Source organism: Lissotriton helveticus, chromosome 2_2 (assembly GCF_964261635.1).
Source record: "Lissotriton helveticus chromosome 2_2, aLisHel1.1, whole genome shotgun sequence".
NCBI classification, from domain to species: domain Eukaryota; kingdom Metazoa; phylum Chordata; class Amphibia; order Caudata; family Salamandridae; genus Lissotriton; species Lissotriton helveticus.
This window is the reverse complement of record NC_136060.1, coordinates 485638839-485664488: the sequence shown is the minus strand read 5'-3', so window position 1 is coordinate 485664488 and position 25650 is coordinate 485638839. Positions and strand designations below refer to the sequence as shown.

The 25650-nt window shown below is 46.7% G+C and overlaps 1 protein-coding gene across 2 annotated transcripts in view; it reads right to left on the bottom strand.

The window, feature by feature from the left end:
• IDH3B (isocitrate dehydrogenase (NAD(+)) 3 non-catalytic subunit beta) overlaps positions 1-25650 on the bottom strand; it is a 149500-nt gene that overhangs the window by 41005 nt on the left and 82845 nt on the right. For both annotated transcript variants that reach the window (XM_078678737.1, XM_078678736.1), the window contains exons 9-11: positions 10540-10686; positions 4644-4738; positions 1893-1953 (exon numbers count right to left, since the gene is read on the bottom strand). In XM_078678737.1, the coding sequence (XP_078534863.1) occupies positions 1893-1953; positions 4644-4738; positions 10540-10686 (303 nt within the window). The remainder of the gene's footprint in view (positions 1-1892; positions 1954-4643; positions 4739-10539; positions 10687-25650) is intronic.

The window sequence follows — 25650 nt, the reverse complement described above, 5'->3', positions numbered from 1 at the left end:
CCTGGAGCGTCCGGGTGCAGAGGTACTTCTTTGGTTAGTCGCTTTGCGTGCCACTCCAAAGGAGAGAAGGGGGCCACCTAGAAACCGGCTATAGAGGAGGACTTGGGGACAAGTTCGGGAGTTCCCAAAGGGGGCTCGGTTCGTGAGGGCCATGGGAGATAGTGAGCACAGTTGGTTCTCGGGAACCCAGGCTGAGAAGCTCAACGAAGGCGGAACTGGCCTTTGAAGCCTCCTGCCTTAATATGCTTATAACTAGCCATCTTGCTTGAAAGAGGTGACAACACCTCTAGCCAGACTGGGCATTGTTTCTGCCCTCAGAGAGTGTGCGTTCTCACCTGCTGGGCGTCAGAAACCCATCTGTAGTGGTAGGCTGGTTTACAGCAGTCAGCCAGCACATTAGAGGTTGGCAGGTTTTCAGGGGGCACCTTTAAGGTGCCCTCTGAGTTCATGTAATAAAATATTTAGTGCTGCCAAAGGTACGGATTTATTAGGATGAGGTGTTTGATACCAAACACTATAGGTTTTAGTAAAGCCAACATGTAGATGTGGAACTGGTGATGACCGGTGCCCAGTGCATACACTCAAAATGGCTTCCCTTTTCACTTGTACTATCTAGCAATTGGACTGGACAGCACAGGGGAATATCTATTCATGCAGGTTTGTCATCACATGCAATATAATGCACCATGCCTTAGGGCTGTAATATCCACTTGCAGGGGTGACATACCAATATTGCATGCAGTGTCTGGGGACATGGCACACAGGGTGCGTGTTATGCTGTTTTTTTTGCTTTTGTCTGCACTATTTCACACAGCGTACAATGGCAGTCTGCGTGCGTTTAGTAGTGGGTCCCTTAGAGTGACACAATTCATGCTTCAGCCCTTAGGTATGTATGTATGTATTGCGACTTATATAGCGCACGTATCACCCGAAGGTATCAAGGCGCTTGCTTAGGGAACCCGTCCTGGTATTCCCCTGTGAGATACCCCGGCAGGGTATCCACAAGGTGAAAGCCAGGCATCCCGCCGCGAGGGGCCGTAGTGGAGATTAAGCAAGCTATTGCCCAGAGTCGCAGAGTGTGACCCCGTGAGTCGAGCAGGCACCGGAGTGAGAATTGTCAAGTCCGTGGAATTTTTGAGCCCGAGACCCGCCGAGGCAGGGAATCGAACCCTTGTCCACGGCCGATCTCAGCTTCCGGGTCTGCCGCCTCTAACCACTGAGCCACACTTCTCCACTTCCCGCTTTAGTGCCCATGCCATTAGTACCAGTAGTCCCATTTACTAGGGACTTACAGGGGTGTTAAAGGTCTTGCCAAATGTGGAACAAATGCACAGTAAACTTGTTTTTGGGAATGAAAACTGGCACTGAGGACCTGGTTAGCAGGAACCCAGTACACTTCAGTCAAAGCTGCATCAAATACCAGGCAAAAATGGGGTGACCATCTCAAAAAGGGGCACTTTTCTACAGCCGCAATGCAAATAAACAATGTTCAAGTAAATTGTTATACATGTCAGAGGGTAAATGCTTCTATTAGAGTACCTGAGTTCAAAATCCACAGTCAACAGACAGAATGAAGTTTTCCTCCTCTGAGGGAGGACATACAGAGATACCGAGGATGGTATATACAGAGGGAGAGAGCTGCCATTAGTTACAGCACTGCAAATTAAAGCTTTATAAGACAAACAATTCTTATACTTCAAGCAGACAGGCAGGTGGATATGCATGTACTTTAGAATAATTTAACTTCTGAGAAGAACAGAAGCGAAGACAAAAAAGGGCACAGTCTGAAGAGCAGACGAAACCCGTCCATACTTGGAAACAGAGGTGAAGACTCAACACTCATGCAGGGGTTGAAATACTTTGAAAAACATCAGAATAGTACTGTTACTTACTTTGCCATCTTTTATCACCTTCCGGACAGCCTCTAAAATAAGTTTGGAGTGATATTCCAGGCTGAATGAACAGAAACAAAAGCGCAGGTCATGACTGTATGATTTGTAACATATAGAGCGCAAGCCTACCTCGCAAGCAGCAGAATACTGTACACAGCAGTAGAAAGAAAGATATTACATTATAAGAGTGAAGGCAATATTTAGATCTTGAATAACAGCACCCACAAGCTGCAAACGTTACCGCTGAGGAGGCACATATCACAAAGCCAGTTCCTAACACTGCCTGCACAAGCAGAGGCACATGTTGCACAGCAATGGACAAACACCGTTACCGTATATGCAAAACGTAACTAAACAGGTAAAAGACTCATTGTTAAAGAACGCATCTAAATGTAAATGTAAATGTGGGATACTTGTAAAGCGCACTGTTACTCTACCCGAGTGTCCTGGCGCTGTAGACCGCTGGGGAACCCGTCCTGGTTTTCCCTGTGAGATGGTCCCTTTCTGGGTATCTCCAGGGTGAAACCAGGCATCCCCGGCGTCTGTGGGGGGCCGTTGTAGAGATGAGGCAAGCTTAATGCCCAGAGTTACCGAGTGTGTTCCCTGGTTAGAGTAGGCACCGAAGCGAGAATTATCGAGTCCGTTGACCCTGGTCTAAGACCCTGCCGCGTCGGGAATTGAACCCTGGTCCCGGGCCGTTCTCTGCTTACAGGTCTGCCGCCTCTAACCAGTGAGCCACACCTCTCCACAAGGCATCTTAACTTTTGTGATACTTACCTAAGGCAATGTTGTATACCGTGAAATTTTACAATAAAGTTTGCTTGCCTACTACAACCTTTGCACACATTCTACTTCATCCCCGGACAACGTCGGGACGGGCTGCTAGTAACCAAATATAGAGCGAGTAAACCCAGCGCCAGGCATGGCTAGTGCAGAGGTTTAATAACCAAATACAAAGAGTCCACCCAGAGCACAGATAATGCAGATGTGTAATAACCAAATACAGAGCGAGTAAACCCAGAGCCAGGCATGCTTAGTGCAGATGTGTACTAACCAAATACAGAGCAAGTAAACCCAGAGCCAGCATGGTTAATGTAGAGGCGTAATAACCAAATACAGAGAGTAAACGTAGAGTCAGGCATGGTTAATGCAGGGGCAGAATAAACAAATTCAGAGAAAGTAAACCCAGAGCCAGGCACAGATAATGCAGAGGAGAAATAACCAAATACAGAGAGAGTAAACTGACAGCCAGGCACAGAAAATGCAGAGGTGTAATTACTAAATACAGAGTGAGTGAACCCAGAACCAGGATTATTAATGCAGAGGTATAATAACCAAATACAGAGCGAGTGAACTTAGATGCAGGCACAGATAATGCAGAGGTGTAATAACCAAATACAGAGCGGGTAAATTCACAGCCAGAACAGATAATGCAGAGGTGTAATAACCAAATACAGAGCAAGTAAACCCAGAGCCAGCCATGGTTAATGAAGAGGTGTAAGAACCAAATACAGAGGGAGTAAACCCAGAGCCAGGCACAGATAATGCAGAGGTGTAATAACCAAATATAGAGCAAGTAGAGCCAGAACAGATAATGCAGAGGTGTAATAACCAAATACAGAGCAAGTAAACCCAGAGCCAGCCATGGTTAATGAAGAGGTGTAAGAACCAAATACAGAGCGAGTAAACCCAGAGCCAGGCACAGATAATGCAGAGGTGTAATAACCAAATATAGAGCAAGTAGAGCCAGAACAGATAATGCAGAGGTGTAATAACCAAATACAGAGCAAGTAAACCCAGAGCCAGCCATGGTTAATGAAGAGGTGTAAGAACCAAATACAGAGCGAGTAAACCCAGAGTCAGGCACTGATAATGCAGAGGTGTAATAACCAAATATAGAGCGAGTAAACCCAGAGCCAGAACAAATAATGCAGAGGTGTAATAACCAAATACAGCGCAAGTAAACCCAGTGCCAGGCATGGTTAATGAAGAGGTGTAATAACCAAATACAGAGCGAGTAAACTCAGAGCCAGTCATGGCTACTGTAGAGGGGTAATAACCAAATACAGAGACTAAGCCCAGAGTCAGGCAGAGTTTGTGCAGAGGCAGAATAAACAAATTCAGAGAAAGTAAACCCAGAGCCAGGCACAGATAGTGCAGAGGTGTAAAAGCTAAATACAGAGAGAGTAATCCAGGTCAGATATATAGATGGCTATAACATGATTTAGAAAAATGCCAAAATTTCTTGTGGTCAACTGCGAGAGCTAATAAAACGTGGCACCCCTTTAATCATTATAGCATTAGCAACAGTCAGACTACGCTCAAACCCCCCCCCCCCACTAAAGCTAGTAGCACTAGATGCTTAAAGCAAGAAAAACGTTTCACTAGCTAAAGACAATGAAAATTATTTAAAATATACCACTAACAGGACCAACAAAATATCAAGTATACCCTAAGCATAAAAAATTAGACGTATGCATTGTTTAGAGTAAAACATTTGAGTTCTTCTGGAGGAAACTCAAAACATCAATTGACAACGGTTGGGCTCTGTGATGTGCCTCTTAACTTATTATGCCTGTTGAGACTTAAATCCAGACTCTGACAAGAAGCCAGTGCAGAGAGGGGGTACTCTAACCAACCAACATAACATAGGAGTAGCCACTAGTTGAGGATGCAGACACTATCCGGAGTAGTCAGAAGTAGCAGTCTTTAGAAACACAGATAAAGTGCGGCTATAGAAGAACAACTTACTTAAGATGGCGTAGCATGTTGCTGGCGGTCAGTAACATGGCAGTGGGGTTGGCAATGTTCCTACCCACAGCATGGGCAAAGGGGTGTCGAGCGCCCTACAGGGAAAGAAAACAACTCAGGGTTAGGTAAATCTTGCCAATTAGCACTGTAAACAGACTTTAAACACATATATGTAATAAAACTATCATATGCTTGAAACCCAAGAAGGGACTCAAATCTAAGGCTCAGAAACAACCACTAATTAACCACTGTACCACAGGAATACACTGCTTCAGTCCCTAATAAGTTTAAATGGCTTACCCTTCTACTTGATGGGCAACATAATACAAGAAACCAACAAATTCCCAAAACTCTTGTACCCAAAAAGGAGGGAAAACATCAATACAGGCCTTTTTATGCCTTGCTCTAAGGCAACTATCCCTAACACCACCGACTAAATCAGGATGTTGCAGTCCTTCGTACAGAACTGAAAATGCACTACTGCAAAGTATACCTCAATGACTAATGCTTCCATCTTTTCTTCCCTTACCACTCTGGTGCCCGTCAGACCACTAATGTAAAAGATGCACTCTCTTTCATTGATAGTCCAAGTGGTGAATCAAACCCTATTTCAGGGGAGGTATCAAGCCCACTTTCCTCCTGTAAGTCCATGTAAAAGATGTCATATGTATAATGAAAGGGGAGAAAACCATACCCTCCCCATCATCATCATTTCCCTTTTTAGGGTGAACTTTGTTCGGAATCAGGCAGTATGACGACTGGCTGCCCATTTGTAATCTCTCAGTGAGACATCCGTTGAAATTGTGCTGAAGTCCGTTCAGTGTCAGACATCAGAATCAGCACCGGATCATCTTCCGGCGCCAGTGGCACTGGTATCAGAGTTAATGAGGAAGGGACCGGTGCAGGTCTTGGAGTTGGAATGGATGTCTTCACCAGAGTGTGTACGGTGTGCAGAGCAGGTTCCTAGTGGGTCAGACGGTGCCAAGGACAGATCAGCCAACGCTGACTCGTAAGGAGGCCCCTGCGCTTCTGTGGGGCCCTAAGGCGCGCCACAGGCAGTTACAAATGCACCAAAAATCTGCAGCATGGCCCCCTTGAAGACATCAATCGCCAATTGACTAGATCGGCTATTTCGCTTCACCTGAATGGGCCACAATGGGTCAGGAGCCAGTCACAGGGACCACCTAGGTCAGTGAAACAGTTACCTGTAATGTAATGTAATGTAAGGAACACTTCTATAGCGCTTCTTTCACTCCAAGGAGTATCTTGGCGCTCAATCCAACCTAGATGAAAGGGTTGGAGGGAAAAGAAATGACTTGCATACTGCACTACATATTACACCAACTCCCAACACGCCGCATCAGATAGAGAAAAGATCCAGGTTTTTAATGCTTTCCTGAAGTGTGTTTCTTGGGAGAATACTCGTAGATAGGGCGGGAGCTTATTCCAGGCCTTGGAACCCAGTACAAAAAGTGATTTACCACCCTTTGTTACCAGCTTGAATCGGGGAATTGCAAGTAGATTCTGACTGGCAGACCTCAAACAACGTGTCGGATGATATCTCTTAAAGCCATTGCACAGGTATTTTGGACCCTGCTGATGGAATGCCCTGAAAGTAATTATGAGGATCTTAAACAGAAGTCTTTTGCCTATTGGTAGCCAATGAAGTATTTTAAGTGCTGCCGAGGCTGACGACCTGCGAGGCCAACGTAATACAAGACGAGCGGCTGCATGTTGGACCATTTGTAACCTATGGAGAACGATTTTGTTAGCTCCAGCATATAAACCGTTACAATAGTCCAACCTAGAGTTTATTAAGGCCACTGCAACTGTTTTCCTAGCCGACAGTGGGAGAAAATCAAACAACTTTCTCAAAGATTTTATAATCTGGAAACACGTTCCAGCTACTGCCACTGCTTGATGTTTAAAAGACAGTTGGTCGTCAAATTTGATGCCCAAATTACGAGCAGATGTAATTGTGTTGGGAGGTGCTTCTGCATCCACAGGCCAACACATTTTTGGAGAAAACAGGTTGTGGCTCCCGAACGGCAGGATTTCTGTCTTACCAGCATTACATTTTAAATGATTGTCAGTCATCCATTTAAATGTTGCTGCTAGACATTCCTTAAGATCTTCTTCAGCCCTAGGCCGTTCCCTGTCCAACACCAGGATGAGTTGGGTGTCGTCGGCGTATGAAATTGAACTGATCTGAAATGAGCGATCAGTTCCACTAGGGGTACCATGTACAGGTTAAAAAGTACTGGACTTAAACTCGAGCCCTGAGGGACCCCTGAGCTGACGACCTTTGCTTCAGACTGGTGTTGACCCAACACTGTGACTTGGCGTCTATTACTAAGAAAGTTCGTGAGCCAGGCCAAGACTTCCCCCCCTACACCTGCGGCAGCCAACCGGTCCACTAAGATGTTATGTGAGACCGTATCGAAGGCTGCCGACAGGTCAAGTAGGATTAGGACAGCCTTCTTTCCCTGGTCCATGGCCGCTCGTAGGGTCTCTGCTGTAAAGAGCAGGGCCGTCTCGGTAGAGTGTTTTGATCCTGTTGGGTCCAGGAGTCTTTGGGTCATCAGTGAGCTTTTTTTTCTTTACTTCAGTCTGGCAAAGAAGTGGTCCTGATGCTGGGGATACAGAATACTGAGGATGCTGTATATGCTGAAGAGAAGTGGTGAGTCTTCCTGCGGCGACCCTTGTATCCAATGGGATTAGATTCGTCCTCATGATGCAGCAGTGGAGTTCAGTGCAGGTCCGGTGACAACTGGTCACATGGTTACTTTACAGCAGTCTAAGCAGTTTCTTATTGGTAAGCAAATATTTTCTTTCTGGAGGCTAGGGTCCACTTCAAATACGGGCTCACTGACTTAGGAATACCTCAGGAAGGTCAGGACTTAGACATCCAGCAGGCACCGAGCAGCTGGGATCCTGAGGAGTGCAGGGTGCCTTGGCTTTTGGAGGTCCTGAAACTCATCAGGCAGATATCCAACAAGCCCTTGGAGAAATTACTGCAATCATGGCACAATTGGAGCTCAGTTCCATGAGTGGGCACAGCAGGCATTCTCGGCAGGTCACTCGAGTGCAGCAGGTGCAGTCAAGTTCTTGGAGCAGCCTCTCTTTGCTGGGGGTTGTATGTTCTTACAATGCATTCCGTTGCAACGCATGCCTTTACCACGCATGCGTTACAATGGAATGGTATTTCAACGCATAACCTTTTCTTCGTTTTCTTCCGTGGTGACGTCGTACGTCGTTAAGAGGAAGCGGAAGATTCTTTCCGTATCCTCTTAAACGACACCGATTGCCTGCACATTCTGACGTGATTTCAGGTGAGGGTTTTTTTTGGGGGGGGGGGAAACCCCCCCAAGCCCCCCTTTTTTAATTTGAACCTTTACCACATATGCCTTTACTACATACCTCGTAGTAAAGGTATGCATGGTAAAGGCTTTCGTGGTAACCACGCATGCGTTGTAATGCATGTGTGGTTAATGTATTCGTGGAAACGGCTGCGTTGTAGTGGCCGTTTCCCTTGCTGGGTCCAGGAAGCAGGAGGGCAGTCCTCCTTTTGTTTTCCTGTGAGTCCAGAAGTGATCTAAGGACCGGGTGTTCGGGGTGCCACTTTTATGCCATCTTCGCATTATGGGTGGGGCAATAGTTCTCAAAAGGCAACCCATCCCACTTTACATCACTTCCTGGGGGTTTGACAACTAAAAAATCCCAGGATTCTCTTCCCAAACAAATCCAAGATAGCGCTAGCCTTCTTTCCCTGTGCGGAGCCCTGGACACATCCCTGGGGTGTACCCAGCATAATTTGACCCTTCTCCTGGAAAACCGGTTCTGCAATGGGTGGAAAACCCTGTGCTGGAGATGCCAGCCTATTTGCCTACATAAATGAGCGGGTCTTTCGCGACGTGATTCGCATTTGCTTCCATGGCGCCATAGCCCATCTGAGGGAAACATCCTTTACAAACGATGTTCGGCGAAGGCCTCAATTTGATTGCTTCATTGGCTACCAATCCAGGAAAGGATTGTGTTCAAGACCTTGTGTTTGGCACATAAGTCCATCCATAATGCTGGCCCGTCCATTCTTGATTCCCTGTTTCGTTGCCATCAATCGGTGAGAGCTCTTAGATCCAACCATCGAAATCTGCTGGAGGTACCCAGGGTGAAGTTGGCCCGGATGGGCGGCTGCCGGCTTTCTGTCCAAGCAGCCAAAGGATGGAATAAACTCCCAGACAACATCAGGCATGAATTTAACCATCTGGCTTTCAGGAAGCAACTAAAGACATTTTTGTTTCAATAATGTCCTTTTAACGTCCTCTGGTCTTACAGCGCTGGGATGCTCTAGGGTAGCCATGCGCTATACAAGAAAGTATTCATTCATTCATTCATTCATTCAACGCAACTTTTACCACGCAGTGCCTTTACAACACAACTTTTACAACACAAACCATTACAACGCATTGCGCTGGGGGGCGCTCTAGGATAGGGAATACGTTTAATTTACTGTCCAACACCTTCCCTAGTGTCCACGGGGACTGGAGTTGGAATAGTAAATTAAACTATTCACTATCCAGCGCCCCAAAGCACTATGCGTTGTAAAGGTATTCGTTATAAATACCGCGTTGTAATGGCATGCGATGTAAAAGTATGCGTTGTAACGTCATACATCCCCCATCTGAAGCTGGTTATCTGTCGCTACCGTTTGGTAGTCATCCTGCTCGAAGATTTCACACCTCCTTCCTCCAACAATTCTTTTTGTTCCATGTTCTTGGGAGCATTGCACACTTGCTAGCGGGGGCAGCATATTGTTTTGGGAGACCACTGCTGCAGATAGACAGGAAGGTTTGGGCAACAACGTGGTGACTTTCTAAACTTACTTCTCCATTACAAGTTACCTTAATTCTGGCAACAGCAATAAGTCGAGTTTAATGTAACAAATAATTTGATACCTTGGTGGTCTCAAATGGAAGTTAACACTTAGCACGGTGGTTAATGAAACTCCCTGGTAACCAACGGGAGGACTACAGGTTTTGCTATAGTGAAAACAGCAATTTCGCCATTTCACGGTCAGGGCATATTAAACACTACAGAAACACACCCTTGTTTTCAATACTAAGCACCCTGCCTGGTGGGCTACCAAGACATTCCCTAGGGGAGGCTTACTATTATTAAAAAGAAAGGTTTTAATCTGGTAAAAGGGTTTAGTTTGCCACGTTGGGTAGGCAGTTTTAACGCTGCCTGACTGGGTTGTAAAAGGCAGGCCTAGAATCATATTATTAACCTTAGTCACTGTCATGGTGGAACAATTATGTGCTGAAGTTCACTAGTGACATTTAATTTACTATCCCTGGGTACCTTCTAGTATCATATACCAGTGACTTATGAATAAGTTAACTAAGCCAATCCGGTATGAGCCAATTGTACACGTACTTTAGAGGATAGAGAACATAAACTGGGACCTGGACAGCATGGCCCAGTGTACTCCAGAGATGAAAAACCAGAAGCATCAGTCCAAAAAGTCAGGGGGTGATCATACAAGATGTCTTTTCCTAAATAGGGGATAAGGAACAATAGGTTTCCACAGAAAGGAAAGAAGGAGCATGAAATGGTGCCCAGCAAAGTCTGCGAAACAAGATAAACGAATTTGAGAATCAAGCTGGAGAATGAGTGCATAAGTGGATAAGATCACTTGTATAAAGCACACATTCGGATTCGTCATGTTGTAAGATCTGTATACTTGACGGAGAACTGGATGGATGCACGGTGGTTCTGCTCTAAAGATCAATGTATGCATGCAATGATGAATCAAGTGCTTCAACTATCTCTTGAAAGACTCACTTGTTCAGTCTCACATACATTTTACATCCCAGCCCCACTGAGGCTGCCTTACCGTCTCGAAGACCGCATACTCCGCACTGTAGCTCTCACCAGGAACGACACCAGCACCTCCGACTAATCCAGCAGCCAAGTTGTCAATAATGTTGCCATAAAGGTTGGGCATGACTAAAACATCAAATTGGTAGGGATTCTGTACCAACTAAACCAAGAAAGAACATGAGAGGTATTACCACTCACAACTTGAAAGCATCATCACAGCCAAAAACCTCAAAAAACGTAAGTTCGTAAATATCTAGATATTGAATTAATCATGAATAAGGCTTGAGAGTTTTACTGTATTACGCGCAGAATTGGGGAGCGAGAACTATGATTCTGCAGGGCCGTTGCTCCGAGGTGTGTCTTCACCCCCTGCCCCAAACACCTGCGATAATGATGGTCTAATTTAATGTCCCTGCAGTTAGTAACCTCCCCCTCGCGTACCCTGTTCACAATTACACTACATTGCAGCCACTAATAGTCACACAGTTGTTTCCCCAATATGTTTATTGTTGTGGGTTACTTTTCGCAATGTTTTCATATGCAATACTGTCTTTGATACTGAAGATGCATATATACAGGAAAATAGTGATACAGTGCACCCTTTATGTATAATGTAAATTGTCTTGTTCAGTCCTTGGCTAACCTTTTGACTTTAGAAAATGCTATGTGTCCACTGCAGGATTAGCACAAACTATTTAATTGAAAGATGTAGTGTCATGGGGAAGAAAGTGGCTTTCCTGTTTAGACAAGAGAGCCAGGTAAGTACTAAGGGGACACATGTACGACCAATTCATATTACGAGTCCTGACTTACGATTCTTAGCAACTTCAATTAGGAACTCAGGAAAAGTGATGTACAAATGTGGCTCAGACACATTTAGCGATTCCTAAAGGACTCGCAATTGACCTACCACATTAATATTCATGAGGTAGGTTGGAATTTGCAAACAATTGAGAATCGCAAAAAACACAGGGATGACATGTCTGTGTTTGCTTTTAAATAAAGCATCGCCTTCTTTTTTTTTTAAATGCAGCCGTTTTTCTTAAAGGAAAACGGGATGAGTTTCAAAAAGAAAAATTGAATGTTTCAGTTTTATTTTTTAAGAGTACGAAGAAAGATCTAATAGAACCAGGACTATGACCTGACCCTTATCAGCTGCCATTCTGAGATCATCCAGCATTAAAACCAAATCTGATTTAGTCCTGTGTCCAGGGAAGAAACCCGCCTGGGCTGGATTCAGCAAGAAATTAGACTCTAGAAAATCTGAAAGCTTTTTTTGACACGTTTTTCTAATATCTTTTCAGGAAAAGGTCAAAAGGGAGATCGGTCGATAGTAGCTCAAAATAGAAGGAGATGCTCTTTATTTCCTGAAGAGTGGAATCACCATTGCATTTTTCCATTTACGCAGTACAACCCATGTTGCTATTGACTGCAGATAGTTCGTAATGGGCGAGCGACCCTAGGAGTTCCAAGGGTGATCCAGGAGATCGAGGTGACAATTTTCTAGAAATGGCCCGGTGCCATATCTCAAAAGTTCGAGGGTCATAAGGATCGCCCTGATAGCTGAAGATCCGTCCGCCAAAGTCTTTCTATCTTTTTGCAACCTAATGTCACTGCAGTAAGATTATCTGTATACCATGGAGCAGAGGGAGGCTGACTTAAAACTCTCTGTTTACCTGGAAGATCATGATAAAAAGCATCAGTTATCCGGGAAGACTAGTTATGATGTTTCACCTCATCTGACATATCTGAGAAAAAGGTAGGTGGAGAAGATCGAGCTTTTGACAGTGCAGTGTAAGATAGTTTGACCCCAGGTCGAGCTAAAGTGGCTTGATGTATCCTAGATAATGGGGTATCTGATTCTGCAGATATATATATATATATATATATATATATAGGATGATGACGATATCCTGATTTTCTGGCATGTATGCTAGTCTTAATGCACAGAGCTTCTTGGGATCTGTCATGCACTGCTTGGTGGGGTGAAAATCCTCATCTACATAGGTGTCTTCTCCTGAGTGCAATGTGTGGAGTATCCAGAATGAACAGAGACTTTGTCCTGACTTACACCCTGGAAAAGGAGACATGTGGGTCCTCGGGCGCAGGGTGCCTCAGCACGGCACTCAGAATGAAAGACCTTCGCCAGCTTATAGGGCAACAGGAGCTTAGGACCCTACTGCCAAATGAGGATGCGCCAGAGTGGTAGAGAATACAGTCCTTCCAAACACCTCAGACTCGCATGGTGAAGGGCCAGGGCTTTAAAAAAACAGATCTAGTTGCTTAGTACCAAGAGAAAGGTGGCTATCCAGCCTGGGTTACAAGCCTCAATTAGGGCTGGTAGTAAGAAAGTTACTCCCTACAGCGCTCAGTTGCCAACATCCTGTACTTGCCTCTGGACTTTTTTGGTCATAATGAAATGCAAAGTCTTTTGCTTATAATGCCATCATTACTCTGCATGCGAGCCAGGCTGTTCTTGGGGGTACCTTATGTTGATGGCGGTACACAGCGCACAGGCAAGAACCAGATGCCGGTTCCAAACCAGAGGCACATGAGTTATTATTATCAGCTACTGGAGTGCGCATTTCTTAGAACTGGAGCACTGCAGCATAAGCTAACCATACTCCAGGAACAATGGGCACAAAGAGAAACACACCAGATAATGAAAGAAATGGGGTGGGGGCTTGTCTAGAATGTTAATCTTTCTCAGAAAATCAGTTTCCAATCCATGTGTGATGGTAGTACAAATGAGAAAAGGAAACAAGAGCTTGGATAGTGGTATGCATGTATAGGATACACACAGTCATGTCTTGTACCTGACACTCATCATCACTGTTTTATTTGCTGGAAAAACTGTTTCCAATTCCTCCAACTAAGTCATCAGTACCCACAAGCCAAGTGTGAGAAGTTGGCCTGATGTGCAGTGCTCACTATTCTAGTGATCACTATATATCAGTCCAGACAACCCTTATTGATGATTGGTTGTAAGTCAACCTTATAGACCAGCTATCCTAGTAGCATGGATACGAGCAGTCTAAGGCTAAGACTCTAGAGGGCGTGTTAAGCCAGCTGTTTCACCATCACATTACCCCTTGAACACCCAGTGAAAGGACACCACACAAGTTGTTATGAAAATAAACAGTGTATTTATTTATAACAAGACTACCCTGGCTCTTTATGAGACAGGGAGCTAAGCACACAACAAAACTCTTACGAAAATACTTTTAAGTTAGCACGTCACACAAATGCCCGAGGGGCACGAAAAACCATATACGCTAAAAGTGGAATGCGAATTACTAGCAGGCAAGTAACAGTTCTAATAGGCTTTGGAATCGCTAGGACTGGACTAGGGAATCGTTAGATTACTACTAGGAGGCCCAGGGGACTCGGGTGCAGAGTGTGCACTCTCACGCGGGATGCGGGACAAAGTCTATGGAAGCTAGAATTCACAAAGTTAGTGTTCACGGGCGAACCCGACCTGGTAGGGAGAAAACGACAGTGGATCCTGACCCTTGGATAGTGAGGCTATGCTGGGACACCGGAGTGCCGAAGTTACCTAGCCCAGGGGCTGCAGCTGCATAGGTCTGAAAAGACGTCGGGGATCTCGTTGCCGGACCAGGAGCCTGGAAGGAAGAAGTTGCTGGCAGGCGACCAGTGAAGAAAAGTTCGATGGATCCAAGCCTGGATCAAGGAAGAAGAAAACCTGAAAGCAGAGGGGACCAAGTTCTTGAATCACTAGCCAGTGATTAAGTGGGCACCAGGATGGCACCGGGCGAAGTCACCGCAGTCAGGTGAGTGGGCACTGCTGGGCTCTGCAGTCTCTCGGACCAGGAGGCGTTGTCGGCGACCAGGATGGAGGTGCGAGCTGTCCCACGAAGGATGAAGTCGTTGGCGTCGAAGTTACCCAGGATTGGGCAACAAGCCTTGGCTAATTCAAGCCCACGCGGTGGACTCAAAATGGCGTCTTGAGTGGACCAGGAGGGTCCAGGGTGCTCCTCTTCTGGAAGGGAGCAAGGGCCAGTCTGGAGCAACCAGACCAGCAGCAGAAATGTCGTCGGGCGTCGTCAGGAAGGCCACAAGCCAACGGGCTAGTAGCCAAACAACGCGGTGAGCAGCGGAAAGCAGAAGGGCCCCACGCAGATCGTGGAGATGCTGGGGGGCTGCACTTCGGAGCTGGAGCTGCTCAGAGTCGGGGCTTCTCGGACCCCAAAGCACTCACCAGTAGATTACTCGGCGGGCTTGCTGGAAAGAAGTCGTGCAGTCTTGCAGATGGCCGGTCCCTTGAGGTCTCGTCGCACCCACGGTTCTCAGCTGGGCTGTAGAGGTGGGTAGAGGTCAGAGGTGCCAGGGAAGCCGGTTCTCGTCGAGCTGGGCAGTCGGATTCCGGAGGAAGGACTTACAGCAGACCGCAGTGTTCTTGGATGGTGCCTGCGGATGCAGGGTGACTACTCCTTAGTCACAAGGGAGAAATCTTAGGAAGAAGTCTTGAGTTCCTTTCGCAGAAAGTAGTTTCAGGATTCAAAGATGATCTGATTTGGAAGGGGGCCAGTCTCTACCTTTATCCTGTAAAAAGGGGCTGGCACGCGACTAAGTCCTGCCCTATGGGTGGGACTAGGAGGGGGGTGGTTACACCCACTTCCTTGGCGGGCTTTCCCCAGGCCAGGGGCTGGAGTGCCCCTGGAACTGGTTTCAGCCGGCCTATGCACAGTGAGCACCGGGGTGCCACTTGCAGTCACCTTCCTCTAAAGCCCTGCCTACCTACAATACACAAAACCCTGTCTGGGACGGTGCTGGCACCGCCCCTGGCAGGAAACCCTTTGTCCTTATCTCCTGCTCTGGGAGGACTCCCAGCAGCAGGAGGGCAGACTTGTGTCTCGGTGGCAGCATCCATTTTGTGGATGCTAAGGCTCTGTCTGACTTTAACCGGGGTTAGGGGTTACATACATGTCGTGTCCCTCTAGAAGGGTGGAATGCTAACCCCGTCGCCAGAATTGGCGAGGGGTTAGTATTCCAATTCGTATGACACCTTACTCGACATGTTTTGATAAAGCGATACCAGAGTTGGCACATAACCGCGAGGATTATAATGCACTTAAGAGTATATGGTATGCGATATCATGGAAACGGCTAAGGGATGGATCCCGAAAGCCGCAGACAGGCTCAGCTCATGCTAGAGCACCATCTCACACGATTCCAAGCACTCTGCCTTCAGGATTGTTAAGGCCTGCCATAGGAGTGACTGATAGGAGATCTATGTGTCCATTTTAGGGTTAGATATAGGTATACTATATCTAAAGCAAAGGGTGAGTACACCACCTTGCCCCAGCTGTCAAGCAGCCAGTTGTGTCAGATTTGGATGGCCAGCCAGGGGTGGCATAATACATGCTGCAGCCCCTGGTAGGCCCTGGGTACACCTATGCCCTGGGTACCTAAGGTACACTGTACAGGGACTGATAAGGTGACTCAGTATCCAATTTAGATATGTACCTAAGGTACATGGAATCCATTTTACAGAGAGAGCAGTAGGCCTGGGGCCCTGAATAGCAGGGTCCCAGGTCAACTAAGTCAGAAAACCAGCAAAACACCAGGCAAAAAGTTGGGGGCAACCATAGTCAGGGATCAACCTTCCTACATAACCCCCCCCCAAACGAAAGGAGATAAGGCTATCCTTGTCCAGGTAAGCCTATATTGCCTAAGTGGCCATTTAAGGAAGTACCAGCACTGGCATGGTTACCCCCTATGTCATGGTCCACTAAGCAATCCCTCACCCTAAGGGTGTCTGAGGGTCTCCACCATAGGGAATCTCTACCTGTGGTGTGTTTTGTCAAAGAAAAAGGCTGGTGCTGAAATGGAGTACTGAAGTGAGGCTCCACTAACTTTGGGCTCAGCTTCCTCCAATCATTATCCACCATAGAGGCCTTTCTTTCCAAGACTGAGTTGTTTTGGGCTCTCAGGGTCAACCTCTGGCTACCTACAGCTGGAGGTTGGGTCCCTCTGTTTGGCTTACTGGAGGGACAGTTCAGGTCTGGGGCCCTCAGGTCCCAAGTTTGGCTGTGCCCAACAGTGTCCATCTGTGGGAGGTCCCTAACTAATTTTAAGGGGGATCCCTCAGGAGTGTGTCTTATTTTCACTTGGCTAGGTCTACTAGCTTCAGTGCCCTTAATCTGCTGATTGGGAAATTCTTTTGGACAGGGGGCCCCTTGGGGTCCAACACTGGCCTCCCTGACCTCTACAGCCCTGGGCTGACTGAGGCAGGGTAGAGAGGGGCAGGTTACCTGCTCCAGACTGGGTCCCACCTTGGAAGGGTCCACTGACATCAGGGGTTCTGCCAGGCTAGGCCTGACTACCCCTGTGGCAGTTTCTTCACAAGGGGTCAGATCAGTTCCCTGAGGAGGCTGATCTGTTCCTAAAGTCTGGTGGGAGGGAGATTTCTCTTCCTCCTCAATACTCTCTGTCTGAGTGGAGTGATCCATAGTTTCAGGCTTCACAACACTGTCATCTGTCTGAGTTTGAGCTGTGGCCATCACAACTCTCCCAACCTTTTCAGGAGGGGGCTCAGTTTGGGTGTGGGCTGTTACCATCACAGCCTTGACAACCTGTTCTGGGAAGGAAGTTGTCTGAGATTGGGTTGTGACTGGCACAACCCTCCTGACCTGTTCAGGGAGGATATCTTGGACTGGGGCTGTGGCTACCACTGCCCCACTAACCTTACCATGGATGTTTACCATTCTAGAATGGGTTTCTTGCTCTACCTCAGCCCAGGCTGAGAGCTCTAAATCATTCCCCAGTAGGCAATCAACAGGCAAGTTTGGTGACACTGCCACTCTCTTGTGGCCAGTGACACCTCCCCAGCTGAGATTGACCACTGCCATGGGATGATCTCTCTGTACTCCATCAATATTGGTCACCTGGTATGTGGCACCAGGTAAAAGTTGCCTTGAGGGGACTAGACTCTCAGTCACCATAGTGATGCTAGCCCCTGTATCTCTATAGGCCTCAACTTTTATACCATTGATGAGGGGCTCCTGTCTGTACTTGCCCAAAGTGTTGGGACAAGTTGTGAAGTTGGCAAACCCCATGCCAGTCTCACAGACAAGAGTATCTGAGTTTGGGGACCTGGTTAGGCCAGAGTCCCCAGGAACTCCCAAAGTAAATGCACCCACATTCTTGGGGGCACTCCCACCACCTGGGGGATTACTACTAGTAGTAACAGGAGGTTTGGGAATGTTACTTGGGGGTATGTTTTCCTTATTGTTATTCTTTGGGCAACTGCTGTCAGTTTTTAAATGACCCACCTGTTTACAGGGATAACAATAAGGTTTCTTTTGGTTATTGGAAGGATTCTGGGACCCACCCCCCTCAGAGGATTTTTGGGGCCCTGATGTGGTTTGATCTGTAGATTTATTCCCACCCTTCTCTTGAGGCTTGGTTGATTCCTTTTTCTGGTCACCACCTTGGTTCTTGGGCCTAATCCTGGTTCTGACCCATTTGTCTGCCCTCTTACCCAACTCTTGTGGAGAGGTCAGATCAGAGTCTACCAGGTGCTGGTGTAATAACTGGTTCTGACAATTATTTAAGACTTGCTCTCTCATAATTAGATTATACAATCCTTTGAAATCAGTAACCTTACTACCCAGTAGCCAGCCTTCCAAAGCCTTAGTGGCACAATCAACAAAGTCTGACCAGTCCTGAGACTGAGTTTTCTGGGTGTCTCTGAACAGCAACCTGTACTGCTCAGTGGTTAAACCAAACCCATCAACCAGTGCATTTTTCAGGACCTGGTAATTGTTAGCATCCTCCACTCTAGTAGTGAGGAGCTTATCTCTACCTTTGCCATCAAAGGAGAGCCACAGTATAGCTGCCCACTGACTCTGGGGAATGCACTGCACAGTGCAGGCCCTCTCCAGAGCAGCCATCCATTTCTGGATATCATCCCCTTGCTTAAAGGGGGGCACTATTTTAGTCAGGTGTTTAGTATCTAAACCCTTCTCTCTATCTCTTGGGAGATTGCTGCCACCAGTGGGAGCTAACCCACTCATCTGCTGCTCTCTTGCCAGGGCAAGCTTCTCTTTGGCCAGGGCAATTTCTTCCCTTTCAATCCTCAGTTCAGCTTGTCTCATCCTAGCTTCATGCTCTCTTCTCTGAGGGGAAGTAAATCTCCTCTGTGGAGGATTCCTTCTCCCCTGAGAAGAGGCATTAGAGTGCAGAGATCTATTGGAGTCCCTAGAAAGAGATCTATCTCTCCTAACTCCAAGGTTAGGCCCACTTCGGGTTAGTACTGGGGGTCCCCCAGATCCTAGCCCAAGTAAGTCTAAGTTGGTCCTAGTTAGCCTTCTGACTACCTCAAGACCCTTGTCTACCTCATCCCCAGAGAGTACCTCCTGATCCTCCTCCTCAACTGCTGAATCAGTGTTGGGGAGATCTGGATCCCCAGAGGTTCCCTCTAAGGCTGGCATGTTCTCATGTAACTGAGAAAGCTTTCTGGCATCATATGTCTCTAAGAGACCTATCAGAAAGGGAATGGTGGGGTTAGACCCCTGCTTCAGTTTTCTGGAGACACAGATCTGTCTCATCTCCTGGAAACTGAGAGCTGCATATCTTGAAGTGACCTGTGGAGGGTCAACACTGACCAGGGGAGTCTCAGTAGATTCTCCCTGGGTAGACATGCTTTTCTAGTGAGGTGTAAGTGGTGCACTTACCTACACTATATGTTTGCCTACTGATCCCTTGCTAGAGTTGTAGTTTAGGGTGTGCTAGGCCCTAGGAGCTACAACAGCTGGTTCAGTAGAACTCAGAGTATTCTAAGCTAAGTTATATGTACCTTTAGTACTTATGTGATCTTTCACAAGATATTCTTAGGGCATGTGTGGTAAAACAACAGCAAGCTCAAATCCCAACCGCTGCTCACCAATGTGAGAAGTTGGCCTGATGTGCAGTGCTCACTATTCTAGTGATCACTATATATCAGTCCAGACAACCCTTATTGATGATTGGTTGTAAGTCAACCTTATAGACCAGCTATCCTAGTAGCATGGATACGAGCAGTCTAAGGCTAAGACTCTAGAGGGTGTGTTAAGCCAGCTGTTTCACCATCACATTACCCCTTGAACACCCAGTGAAAGGACACCACACAAGTTGTTATGAAAATAAACAGTGTATTTATTTATAACAAGACTACCCTGGCTCTTTATGAGACAGGGAGCTAAGCACACAACAAAACTCTTACGAAAATACTTTTAAGTTAGCACGTCACACAAATGCCCGAGGGGCACGAAAAACCATATACGCTAAAAGTGGAATGCGAATTACTAGCAGGCAAGTAACAGTTCTAATAGGCTTTGGAATCGCTAGGACTGGACTAGGGAATCGTTAGATTACTACTAGGAGGCCCAGGGGACTCGGGTGCAGAGTGTGCACTCTCACGCGGGATGCGGGACAAAGTCTATGGAAGCTAGAATTCACAAAGTTAGTGTTCACGGGCGAACCCGACCTGGTAGGGAGAAAACGACAGTGGATCCTGACCCTTGGATAGTGAGGCTATGCTGGGACACCGGAGTGCCGAAGTTACCTAGCCCAGGGGCTGCAGCTGCATAGGTCTGAAAAGACGTCGGGGATCTCGTTGCCGGACCAGGAGCCTGGAAGGAAGAAGTTGCTGGCAGGCGACCAGTGAAGAAAAGTTCGATGGATCCAAGCCTGGATCAAGGAAGAAGAAAACCTGAAAGCAGAGGGGACCAAGTTCTTGAATCACTAGCCAGTGATTAAGTGGGCACCAGGATGGCACCGGGCGAAGTCACCGCAGTCAGGTGAGTGGGCACTGCTGGGCTCTGCAGTCTCTCGGACCAGGAGGCGTTGTCGGCGACCAGGATGGAGGTGCGAGCTGTCCCACGAAGGATGAAGTCGTTGGCGTCGAAGTTACCCAGGATTGGGCAACAAGCCTTGGCTAATTCAAGCCCACGCGGTGGACTCAAAATGGCGTCTTGAGTGGACCAGGAGGGTCCAGGGTGCTCCTCTTCTGGAAGGGAGCAAGGGCCAGTCTGGAGCAACCAGACCAGCAGCAGAAATGTCGTCGGGCGTCGTCAGGAAGGCCACAAGCCAACGGGCTAGTAGCCAAACAACGCGGTGAGCAGCGGAAAGCAGAAGGGCCCCACGCAGATCGTGGAGATGCTGGGGGGCTGCACTTCGGAGCTGGAGCTGCTCAGAGTCGGGGCTTCTCGGACCCCAAAGCACTCACCAGTAGATTACTCGGCGGGCTTGCTGGAAAGAAGTCGTGCAGTCTTGCAGATGGCCGGTCCCTTGAGGTCTCGTCGCACCCACGGTTCTCAGCTGGGCTGTAGAGGTGGGTAGAGGTCAGAGGTGCCAGGGAAGCCGGTTCTCGTCGAGCTGGGCAGTCGGATTCCGGAGGAAGGACTTACAGCAGACCGCAGTGTTCTTGGATGGTGCCTGCGGATGCAGGGTGACTACTCCTTAGTCACAAGGGAGAAATCTTAGGAAGAAGTCTTGAGTTCCTTTCGCAGAAAGTAGTTTCAGGATTCAAAGATGATCTGATTTGGAAGGGGGCCAGTCTCTACCTTTATCCTGTAAAAAGGGGCTGGCACGCGACTAAGTCCTGCCCTATGGGTGGGACTAGGAGGGGGGTGGTTACACCCACTTCCTTGGCGGGCTTTCCCCAGGCCAGGGGCTGGAGTGCCCCTGGAACTGGTTTCAGCCGGCCTATGCACAGTGAGCACCGGGGTGCCACTTGCAGTCACCTTCCTCTAAAGCCCTGCCTACCTACAATACACAAAACCCTGTCTGGGACGGTGCTGGCACCGCCCCTGGCAGGAAACCCTTTGTCCTTATCTCCTGCTCTGGGAGGACTCCCAGCAGCAGGAGGGCAGACTTGTGTCTCGGTGGCAGCATCCATTTTCTGGATGCTAAGGCTCTGTCTGACTTTAACCGGGGTTAGGGGTTACATACATGTCGTGTCCCTCTAGAAGGGTGGAATGCTAACCCCGTCGCCAGAATTGGCGAGGGGTTAGTATTCCAATTCGTATGACACCTTACTCGACATGTTTTGATAAAGCGATACCAGAGTTGGCACATAACCGCGAGGATTATAATGCACTTAAGAGTATATGGTATGCGATATCATGGAAACGGCTAAGGGATGGATCCCGAAAGCCGCAGACAGGCTCAGCTCATGCTAGAGCACCATCTCACACGATTCCAAGCACTCTGCCTTCAGGATTGTTAAGGCCTGCCATAGGAGTGACTGATAGGAGATCTATGTGTCCATTTTAGGGTTAGATATAGGTATACTATATCTAAAGCAAAGGGTGAGTACACCACCTTGCCCCAGCTGTCAAGCAGCCAGTTGTGTCAGATTTGGATGGCCAGCCAGGGGTGGCATAATACATGCTGCAGCCCCTGGTAGGCCCTGGGTACACCTATGCCCTGGGTACCTAAGGTACACTGTACAGGGACTGATAAGGTGACTCAGTATCCAATTTAGATATGTACCTAAGGTACATGGAATCCATTTTACAGAGAGAGCAGTAGGCCTGGGGCCCTGAATAGCAGGGTCCCAGGTCAACTAAGTCAGAAAACCAGCAAAACACCAGGCAAAAAGTTGGGGGCAACCATAGTCAGGGATCAACCTTCCTACACCAAGTATCTAGTTCTACTGGGTTTCAACATCAGGAAGCTAGAAGGGAGCAGTAGCAGTTTAACCGCATGTGATTATTTCTGATTCTTAGAAGTCAAAAGTCTTCTGCGACCAGAAAGCCTTGTGTATGGTGCATAGATTCTTGAAAGTCATCACACACCACAAGCCCCTGGATGATCAACTACAAAGGCGGTTTCACTTGGCCTTGTTTTCCAATGCAAGGCATCGCCTGACTACCAGAGTCTCTAGCCGTCCAATCACTCAATAAATGTATCGGGTATCTAAGTGTATATCTTCCCTTTCGCTGGTTAATACAGCTCAGCATAAGGCTTGAAGCACTGGCATTTTCTAATTTACGCAAAGCTGAAAGTTATTGTCATTAAGTATTGCTTTGCCATGGGAAGCAACTGTGAGATCAGTGTTGAAGACAATACCCAGGTTTCTATTACTTTCTCATATGTTTGCGAGTGCCCCATGGTTTCATATTTTCTGATTTTATGCGTTCTGTCAGCAACTGGAGAACAAGACAGAGGTTATTCTGTTTGGAATCCAAGGCTTCCTACTGGTCTCCATCATGGTGGCCAGTAGAATTAAGAACTCTACCTTCTCCAGTGAAGAAGGCAGATTACCTAGGAGTTGTCATGGACAACAAACATACGTTTGGATACCAAGTTAACTCCATCACATCATCTTCAGTTATACATCCTGAGTCCTATAAAAACTGATACTCCAGTTCTTACCCTCAGATACACAGAAAACGGTGGTAACTTCATTAGTGCTCTCAAAGTTAGGCTATTGGAATAGTCTTTATCTAAACATGCAACAACAACATCGCAACAAACTCCAAACCGTGCAGAATGCGGCTGCACCAATGTTGCTAGACATCCCAAAACATCAGTCGGTCTCCAGATTTCTTCATAAACTTCATTGGCTCCCAGTCAGACAGAAAATTAAGTTTAAGGCCTTATTATGTACAGCCTGTAAGGCACTGCATGAATCTGACCCAGCTTTACTGAAACAGAGTTTCAGCTGGCATGAGTCACTTAGACATTTACGCTAAATAAAAAAAAGACTCAGACTTCCCTATTTCAAAAGTTCTTCTTGGGGAGGTAACTGTTTTGTGCTAGGTTCCACCAAAATCTGGAATTCACTACCTTTACACATTAAAGCCATGCCCAGCCTCATTACCGTCAAGAAAGCATTGAAAAGTAGCTTTTCACCAACTATAAGGCCTCCTACTTTGGTTCAGCAGAGCTAGTGCCAAGGCACCCATGGGTATTTGTGCGCTCTCTAAGTATTTATAACATAGCATAACATGTTCTCTTAAGACAGGATACTAAAATAACAAATATGAAGCTTTTGGCTTTTGAAGAATGATTGGAACACTTTGAAGACCGCACTTAGACTTGGCCCCGATACCGACATTTCAGGGAAGTAGAGGCACGATGAGTTTTATTGATTTTGTAATTATTTCCAATGGGTATTTCCATTATGTTGATAAACTGGAAGTAGTTGCTAATGCTGCCAGTGACCACAATCCCTTAATCCTATCCCTTTTCTGTCCTGTTAAACTCAAACATTCTGTTTGGGATCAACCTATAAAATGTAACAGGAATCAAGGCATTACTCTTAAATGGGGTAAAATAGATGCAGCAGGTCTTGAGGCCGAGATCATAACTGAACATAGCTCAGAATATGATGTATGCCTATCACCGACATCTAATCCCGAAAAGGTTATAGAGAATTTTGAAATATTATGTGGGCACGTAGCCAAACGCCTTACAAAACCAATTGGGAAAAACAAAAGGTCAGGGCCCAGATGGTTTGATGCTGCATGCTCGGCCACACATAGATCCCTGAAAGTGGCACTAAATCAAAAACCAAGGGATATAGAATTAGTTAGGGCATCTAGAATGGCCTATAAAGAAGCAATAAGAACAAGGAAGCTGGACCTAAAAAATCTGGCTTGGGAAGATTTAGAAAAGGCCTCTGATTTGAAGGACAGTAGGCTATTTTGGGAAGTAATTAATCGCCCTCTTTTCATAAGTAATGGTAAGGATAATATTGTGATGCAGATTCCTTGTGAAACATGGGAATCACATTTTGGGGCTATTTTTAACCCACATGGAACTTCACCTAATGAATTGTCATTGGGAGACCCTAGGGAATTAGTGGTTTCGCAATCAACTTTGTCTCTGAGCTTATCACTCACCTTGCAAGAAGTAGAAGATGCTCTGTTGAAAGGTATGTCATTAAAAGCTCCCGGCCCTGATCTAGTGCCATTGGACTTTTTCAAACACAATGTCAAGATTTGGGCCCCTCTTTTATTAAATGTATTTAGAGCAGTTGTTATTAGTCGTATTCCATCATCATGGAAGGAGGCAGTAGTGGTGCCAATTTTTAAGAAAGGCAATAGATCTGACCCCCGATGCTATCGCCCAATCTCACTAATTGATGCATCATGTAAGATATTGGGTAGGGTTATTTTAGCCAGATTGGAAACATGGGCAGATTCGGTGGGCCTTATTGTAAATTCCCAATATGGGTTCAGGAAAGGCAAAGGTACTGTCGAACAGTGTCTAAACCTGGCACTGATTATAGGGAAATACATGAAGGCAATGAATTCTTCCATTCATCTTGCCTTCATGGATCTCTCAAGTGCATTCGACACTGTCTGCCGAAACAAGCTGTGGAAGATGATGGAGGATATGGGTTTCGAGGAACCTTTGGTTCTTCTGCTCCGTAGACTCCATGAAGCAACCACTGTAGCCATAAGGTTCGGGCCAGGGGGAGAGAAAACAAAGTCTATCCCCTCGACTGAGGGCGTCCGTCAAGGATGTATTTTAGCCCCCTTCCTGTTCCTAGTTTACACTAATGGGCTGGAAAAATACCTGTTGGACCACTGCCATGATTTTCCAAAGGTTAATGGCAGGAGTGTACCGATGCTTTCTTACGCTGACGATACGGTATTAATGACTCTCACAGGAAATAGTTTGCAGCATTGTCTTGATGCCTTCCATACTTTTATGTTGGACCTAGACCTGAAGGTAAATTTCACCAAATCCTTTGTTATGGTCTGTGGCCCAAAGGGTACCAAAACCAGAAAGTTTGTAGTAAACAACTGTACCATTGAAAAAGTGGAAAACTTTAACTATCTGGGAAACCTCTTTAACAACAAACTAAGTTGGGCCCCGTTAATTAAGACTCGAGTCCAGAGTGCTAGCCGCTCTATTGAAGGACTGTTTCGTTTCTGTGGGAAGTTAGGCCAAAAACCCGTCAAACATCTAAAAACCCTGTATAAAGCAAAATGCTTGTCAGTAGCTATTTATGGGGCAGGGGTCTGGGGAACCGAAAGCCCTGATGCAATACAAATTATGGAGAATAAATTTTTAAAACGTGTATTGGCTATTCCACTAAGTTCCTCAAATAGATTTGCCCATGATGAGGTAGGTTTGAGTTATGTGAGTGACACAATCCGTC